Source organism: Tinamus guttatus, unplaced genomic scaffold (assembly GCF_059628265.1).
Source record: "Tinamus guttatus ecotype Peru unplaced genomic scaffold, ASM5962826v1 Tinamus_guttatus_pri_ptg000327l, whole genome shotgun sequence".
Lineage (NCBI taxonomy): Eukaryota > Metazoa > Chordata > Aves > Tinamiformes > Tinamidae > Tinamus > Tinamus guttatus.
In genome coordinates, this window is record NW_028288861.1 from 7,280,577 (window position 1) to 7,289,018 (window position 8,442).

General features: G+C 39.8%; 1 protein-coding gene across 1 annotated transcript in view; it reads left to right on the top strand.

Annotated features, from left to right (window-relative positions):
* Positions 1-7,985, top strand: part of MIPOL1 (mirror-image polydactyly 1) — a 143,530-nt gene extending 135,545 nt beyond the window's left edge. Inside the window, exon 11 of the mRNA XM_088529291.1 lies at positions 7,595-7,985. Within this exon, the coding sequence (XP_088385417.1) occupies positions 7,595-7,661 (67 nt within the window). The 3' untranslated portion in view covers positions 7,662-7,985. The remainder of the gene's footprint in view (positions 1-7,594) is intronic.
* The last annotated feature ends 457 nt before the right edge of the window (positions 7,986-8,442 follow it).

The window sequence follows — 8,442 nt, forward strand, 5'->3', positions numbered from 1 at the left end:
TCTGCCGAAGTTGTGTTTTGGTGGGATACACTGAGAAGCAGCCTGGATGGTACTTAGGTATTGGAGATTTTGCAAACTCACTGTAGATAAGACTCTTCTAGAGCAGGCACAGAAGGACTGGGACTGACTTGGAATAGGCAGCAAGGAAATTCAGAGCTGATCTGTAAAGAAGTCTTGCTTGAACCTTGCAGAAAGGAATAACGTGGTAGTTTGAGGCTGATCCTTTGCAGTCTGTTATTGGAGAATATTGTTTGGAGTCTCCGCTCCCTACAGATCCCCAAATGTCTGTTCATCCTGCATCTCACCAGCAATCTTATATGTTCTGAGGAGGTCTGAAATACCATTTGTTTCAGATGGCGAATTTTTACATTGCTTTTAAGTATTCCTGAAGATGGATTTAGAACTAAACAAATCCTCCAAAAAGTAAGTTGTGAACTGGCTAGTAATTACTTGCCCATGTGGCGTGGAGCATGGGTTAAGAAGTTGAGAGTAATGGTTTCTCTATTGGCAATTCCAGTCTCTAATTCTGCAGGCATTTTATGTCTATGCTTTCTTGCTTCTTTTTTTTTTTTTTTTTTGTATGCATGAGGAACCCAGTTCTGCTCAATCTTACTTATACATAAAACTAAGCATAAAAAGAATTTTGGGGGGTCTTTTACAGTATTCATGGTTGCTTGAGCTTCGTCAAGTTGTCTCACCTCTCTGCATACTCTGTTGCCACATGCAAAATACCTGTCATGCAACATAGACCTGATGTCTCCTTTTACATTAAGTTCTTCCCCTTGCATCAAGGTTAGACCATCTGTCCCTCCATGTTGTGAGTGTTCAAAGGAAAGAGTATTTGCTTTTCAGAGATTTGATCTTGAGAAAAAGGTGGAAAACTGTTCAGAGACAGAGTGACCCTGCCTGCAATACAGGACTCTCTAATGATCCCAAAGGGAGGGGGAGTTGATTGGAAGTAATATTTTTCCTCCCTTCCAAATGAATAAATACTACGACAAAATACTTTCTATGGCGAAGATGTATTAGCTGTAAAGTAAAACTGCTAGTTTTTCTTAAGCACATGACAGAAAGCTCTAGGAAGTATTTAGCCAGAAAATCAAACAGACCCTTCCCTTTTCATATCAGCACAAACATTGTGAAAATGCTGTAACTATAAGGAATAGGTTTAGGTGTCAAGATTTCATCTATAAAGGAGACTAGTGGAACCAGGTGACTGTAATTATGAGTGCTAGAAGTAATTCACATTTTCAGAAGGAGGTTTTTTGTGAATGTTTTTTTATGAGCAAGTAGAAATAATAAACTTTGCATGAAACCAGCATATAAACTGCTTGACTGAAGCTGGAGTAGTTAGGTAAAATTCTGTTGTTTGATTAAACAATCTGAGAGGTATCATTTGGCCTTAAGTATGTTCGCCTATCCTCCATTTCAATTACTCTTGTTTTTTTAACTCTTTAATAACAACAACATAACAGATGTGAACAGTCCTCCCAATAGTAAGAGTGTCTGGTCTAAATGATAAACATATTGTAGATCATGTAGTGCTTTTAGGGTTTTGTTTTCTTTTTTCATTAGCTCATTTATTTAAAAAAAAAAAAAAGAAAAAAGAAAGAAAAGGTGAATGCTGTCCTGAGAAAGCATTTTAAAGCAAAGAAGCAGCGGTACCTCTCACAAGTTGGCATTAAATCCAACATAGATAGAGAAATTTTGATTCTCTGTTACTCTGTCCTGCGTCGCAGTTTACATCAAAGCAGAGCAGAGTGAAATGCTGTCAAAGCAGACCAACTTTGTTTACCGTTCACTTTTCCTGCTGCTAGTGATGGCACAAGGTGAATAGTAATGGTGAGCTAGCTCATAATCTTCCAAACAGAAGGTAGAAAGCAAACAATTTGACAAGATTAGTTATTGTGGACCACAGATAAAGGCTTAATATTTTAGCCAAGGCCTGTGCAAGCCAGGTTTATTTTGAAATATGTCTGCTGTCAGGAGCCCAACTGGCTGTATTTACTTCTAAGTTTAATCATATACAGAATTACTCTTCTGGGTTGAGAAGATGCTGAAAGGGATTTAATAGGAATGCTTGTTTTGTGACAATGTTTTTCTGAGGGAGAATGACTTGCCCTGCCAAATTGCAGGCCTGTAAGTTTAATGAAACGTGCTTTCTGGAGTGACATTGCAAACACTGCTGGGCAGGCAGGAATTGGCCGCAGTGCCTGGAGTAATTAGATTCGGTACGTTCGTGTACCACAGTTTCAAGCTAGTTGATGCTGCTGAATCAGTGTCTAAGACTCATACTTTATGACTAGAAAGGACCATTAATATCATTCCCTCCAGACACCTGTCTAACACTGGATGCAGGATTTTACTTAGCAATTCCTGCACCAGCTTCAAAACCACTGCTGAGCTTCAGCTGAGAATGATGCCTGCTCTCAAACACATAAGATACAAAGAGAAGTTTGCCTGGCAGAACAGAAGCATCTAAATCATTATCTAGTCTGTACCAGAAAGATCATTTATGAAAGAATTGCTATAGACTGCTAGAGGACCCATTAAATGCAGCCAGGCAGTGGGTTTTTTTCAGTGACTGTATCAAAAAATGCATAGTTGAAAAGGTAGGGTTTTTTTTCAGGTGGCAAAAATGAAACCTGAATTTAGGAATAAGAATAACTAAAGATTAAGTGAGCAGCAGGGAAGTAAGAGGAAGAATGCCTCTGTAGCACGGTAGATAGGCCGTCACCTGCCAGGTCATACGTCACATTCCAGGCTTCAGTCCAGTGAGTATTTAAGGATTTTATTCAATGCAGAGCACCTCAGCAATAACCGAGGCTGAAAACAACTCACCCCAGAACCCAGTACTTATAAAGTGCTACTACCTTACAGGGAAACAGCTGGACTCCAGTTCCCTTGTACAGATAAAAGAATTAAACTAGTTTCTCCCAGCCTCTTGAGTAAATGATCCTGTCCAAATGACTGGCTTCAGGATGAGATTAGTACTAATATCACAGCAACATGTCTTCTCTGTGTCATTTGTTCCCCTGACTCTTACTGAAAATGCCTGAAAATGAAGTATTCCATTTTTGATTGGAGGATATATATCCTAAAAGAAAATTGAGGAAAAGAAAGGGAAAGGGAAAGGATCTTTTTTAGTTATAAGATGAAATTAGGTAAAATTGTGTGACCACTCACTGGACAGTCAGTTATTCACTGAGCCCTGTTGCTAAGCTACTCGTAATGCTTTTGTCCAATGCATTTGATTTACCTAGTATATTTTAAAATGCTGGGTTTCTAAAGAGAATTAGTGTTAACAAAACACATTCCACAAGAAGTCAGAAATCATGCAAATAAGGCCATCTTCATAGCCCAAGCCTAATCTAATCTGCTAGAAAGATAACCAAGGGTTATAGTTTAGGTTTATAAGCCTTTATATAGTGTTTCAAAATCCAGGAGGGTTTTGTTTTTATAACTCCTCCAGCTTCAGGTAGAAACTATTGTTTTGGAAGTCTCCTTATTGCCTTGTAGATTAGGACATTAGGCTGCTTGAAGGGTGTTTCTTTTCTCTCTCTCTTTCTCCATTGGGTAGGCATTTTGGCTCTTTCTGAAGCATGATGCCGTGGAAGATCCATCTGTGATAACTCTATGTGGTTTAAGGCCACTGCTCTAGTTTAGAATGAGCTACTTAGGCCGGAGATGGGGCAGTGTGATCTGATATACTGTACCGTATGTGCTGATGTGCTTGGATTTAAGCGGTAGTAGAGCTTTTGCTGAGTCCACGCTCCAAATTGAAGCTACATTTCTTCAGCAAAATTCCTGAAGGAGACCAAGCCAAAAATGCACATACCCAGTGTGCACTGTAAGAATTGGTTGGATCAGTAGGTAACACTTCTACAGTTACAGGGCTTTTGGGTTCCCAGAATTAACTTTTCTGTCAGTACAAATTGTAAGTCTGTTTTATAAGAGTGATTGTAAAACCAAAATGATTTATACGCAAAGGAGACAATAGTCTCTGAGGATTTCTAACTCTGCTTCAGGCTGTGGTAGTCTAAAAAGCACTGGTGAAGGGCAATCTATAAAGCTACTGAAAATCAAAGCAGGAAGTCAAGCTGTTTAGGAGCTGTGTAAGAGCACTCTGTATAACAGCATATGCTCTTCATAAGCATTCTGCCATATGCATACCTAGGTAAGAGAGCACAATCTTAAATAACCAGAGGAGATTACCAGAATTTGTCTTGCTTCATCACATGCAATTCAGTGAGCATCCAGACTTATTTTCTGGGAGAGGATAGCATCATGTTACACATTTAGTTTGTACTAGGAGGAATGTTTCCTTCACCAGGCCCTTTCTCTCAGCCTAAGAGCCACTGTAACAAAAAAAACAGATATTATTGGTTAAATCCGTGTCTGAGGGCACAGTCTAATGTAGTCAGTGTTCCTTTCAGTTAAATAAAATTTGGTGGTTCATGACAGGAAAGGACAAACCATAATAAAAGTTTACTTTTTCAAGTCAATATCTTCTATATTTTGAAGTTCTGGAAAACTTTAAAAAAAAATCTGCAAAGTACTGCAAAAACTGAGAACTTTAGGATAATTCCCAACACCTCTTATTCTGCTGTTTTAGTCCAATGCATTTGTGGGTTACTTTTGATCTTGAGGCTGAACTGCCCAGCTCCCAAGCAGAGCAGCTGCAGTAACCCACCAGGCTCGATGCAAAGATTACAAACATACGAGTTGTAAGGGATGCTTCGGTCTTCCTCATCCCTCACAGGTAGCACCTCCTTGACACAAGCAGCCTTCTTAGCTGTCTTTTATTGCTCCCAAGCAAAAATGGTGCTTATTGTGAGTCAGGATGGAAGAGTTGGACCCTTGGTGAACAAAGAGTCTGGGATTATCGTTCCCAAAAGCCCCCTGAGGCCTGTATCAAGAGTTATTAACTACTGGTTCAGCCCATAGCATTATTTTGTAGGCTTAAGTGGGATTTCAGTGGTATATTGGGTCTTGTGTCTGGGTAGGGGTGAATTTTTCCCTCTGTTATTTTGTCTTATAAATAGCTGTTTCAGTTTCTCTTTTACATTATTGTTTAGATCTTTTTCAAAGGTATGGTTTCTTAATCCCCCACTGCTTTTTTCTCTTTCTTCTAATAAAGAATAAATAAATTTGCAAATCCACACATGGCTGAAACAAAAGGCAAATAAGCTGTGCACGGCTCGTACTTGGGGCTGGCTGATGATTTCAGTCATCGTTCAGTTGAAAAGCAGGAGCTATGATTGTTAAGCCTCGTTATTTTCAATGAGGCCTGACAGCTCCAAGGTTAAACAGCAGACAGCAACTTTCATCCCAGTGGTGTTTCTCTTCAAACACAGGCTGCTCTTCGCCAGCTCCTCTGCCCGGGTGAGCAGCGTCGCTGGTTGCTCACGGTGGTGCAGGTCGAAGCGCGGTGCAGGGCAGACTCTGAGCGGTGACCCTCAGACCCACGTCGCCCTTAAGGACACCTCAGCTGCTGAAGTTATTTTTCCCTGCATGTATCAGCCACGCAGAAGCTCTTTGTAACTGAACTACAATTTAAATGAGCTATGATTTTACCTTTTCTTTCTGCTGTCTCTCAGAAAACAATAGCAGTTGCAGTTCAAACCTTCTGTTTGTCCAAGGTATTTGACATGTTTCTCTCACCCTTTATGTTTCAGAGGAGAGAGATTTGCTCTTGGAGAGCATTAGGGAAGATACTACTGAGAGAGAGACCTCCAGTGATGCTTAAAGTGGTAGCGAAAGCTGGAGTGGTGCTTCCAAACACCCAGGGGTCAAAGGTCCTCACTGCTCTTACAAGCGAGGGCTGATCTCTCCTTGCTTTCTAAAATGTTGCACATGGGCTAAGAACTGATTTAACACATAAGCTTCTCAGCAGCAGGGTCTGAGGAAAATATGACCAAACGGTAACTATAAGTCATAATATTTAGAATCCAGGAGAGATTAATTTAGCCAATGCAGAAAAGCAAACGGGAGTAAATAAGGTACAAAATCCCTGACTTGTCACTTGTGTAGAATGACTGAAGTAAGCTACGGTCTGGATACTGCCTCCGCAGAGATGAGCAGGTACGCTTGTATCTTGGAAAAATTAAAAAAAAAAAAAGTGTTACTGGCTTTAAAAAAGAAAGGAAAATTGAAAAAGGAAAATAAAAGCTATCCATTGAAAACTGGAGGGTGAGGAGAAGTGTTTTATACCTGTGCTTGGAAAGCGGAATTGACAGTCATTAAAAGATGATTCTTTAGTGTCCCCGTGCAATGACTAGAACCCGCTGAACTTTCCACATCCATTTCCTGGTGTGTGAGAGGTGGCTTTGGGGTGGTGAATTCTTAATCTCCTTTCAGGAATTATGTCACCTGGTGAGTACAATAAAAGGTGTAGCTTCACGGTGCTTGTGGTTCCTGGAAAATGAGAGTGTTTCAATGCATACAGTGTGCATTAGTCACTTGTGCCAATAAATCCAAGATGTGGTGGCGAGTTTTCCTGCATTGCACTTATTAATGCATCCATTAGATGAAGTGCAGTTTACAGCTTTGATAAAGCTGTAGTATTTACATTTCCTATCTACATTCCTCATGTTGTAAAATATTTTTTAAATCCCTCTTTTCAGATCAGAACTTGGCAGTAGTGAATACAGCTATTTGAATTTGCAGTTCTTCTTTGCCACTGTGGCAGTTGTGTACTATCGTGCTGGGCTTGGTTCTGAAAGTGCTCTGCTATCTTCAGGGTCTAGTTTTATACTTTTTGCGGGGGGAGGTCACTGAAGAACTTCATAAAATATAGATAAAATGAAGAAATAGCTTGACTACATGATTACTGGAGTGCTTAAGTTAAATATGTGCAAATGGAAAACCCTATTCAAATTTGGTGCTTTGAGTTTGCCTACATACAAAAGAAAGAACAAATAAGCCAAAGAGATGCTGGACATGCTTATGCTATGTGTATTAAACCTAAGAGGCAACTCTTTGTTCTACCTTATTTAGACGGTAAATTGTTTTGTATTTGTGTTGGCCTCCATGCAGGCCACCTTCAAAATGCCTTCACATGCATCTTTGAAAATCTAGCTTGTCATGCATTTTGAAAAGGCTTTTGAGCCTACACATTTTGGGTGTAAATTTACACCTATACAATGCAATAAAAGTATCTTGCACATGGAATAACGAGCAGGATATTTTTTAAGGAATAACAACAAGTGTTACATTTTACAGGAGCCGTAGACCACTCAATTCCTTAAGAACTGCAGAATGTAGTGCTTGCACAACAAGGTATATGTGCAACAAGATTGCTGCTTAGAGGGTTGCGTTAAATCCGTATAAGCACCTCAGATACAGTATACACTACAAAAAAGAAAAGGTAAGTTGATAGATACCACTGTCTGCAAAGGGGCTGGGTTATAGGTTAAAAGTTTTCTGCAAGTTGTCTGCATTTTCCCTTAATGTCTGTCTTTTACAGTACTGCTTTGTTTCTTAGTGGTACCACCACCAGGACAGCTTGGTTGAGTGCAAACACTGTCTCTTTCAGCCAGAGCATTCCTGACGTTCGCTTCTTTATTTTCTCCTCTCCCCTGCCCCCTCGCAGGTTGGAAAGACTGGTGGACGTCCTGAGGAAGAAGGTTGGAGCGGGGACCATTAGGACCGTGATCTGATTGAAAGCTCCAGTCTAAGGAAGCATTCACATCTGGTGACCAGGCTGCTTCATTCAGCGCTGTGTAAACACTAAAGCCTTAACTTAGCAAACAGTTGTTAGAAGTGGGACACTCCAGCGACATTCCAAGCCGAGATAAAATCAAATCATAAATGTTTAACTACTTTGCTGCTGAGTTCTGTCATTTGTCAAAATATTTCACTGCAATATATATTTGTTTTTAAGCAGATGCATTGTGGCACTATGCACTGTGAAAAATGATGTGGATGCTTTTTATCAGTCTGTTTGTTGTCTCGGTGTTACTAGACTGTAATCTGCTGCAGGACATAGCCTGGTCATATTTTTGTGCTTCAGGTGCAAAGTCCTAAAAAGCAGTTTCCAATTTTAAATCTCTGGTGTTATTTCTAAAACTGTTAACAGTCCAGTGTTTGTATATAAACTATGTTAATTGATAAAGTAGGTTCACATTCAAAAATGTCTCTGATTAGTATCTTAGAAATTTTCCCCTGTACTCATAGCCCATTCAATTATGGCTGATAACTGCAGCTATATCTGGAGAAACAGGTTCATATATTGCTGTGCGAAAGCCTCATAACCTTGTACAGTATCTCAAACAGTGGACATTTTTCTGAATTGCTGTTGATCTGTCCCTTTCCCATGAGAGGAAATCTCTCACATATTCAAGATCCACCTTACAGAGTCAAAACTCATGTTTTCAGTGTAAAATGTCTTGCCTCTTTCCTGCAAGAGTTTCTTCTGAGTGGAAACTGGTAGTTTTGATG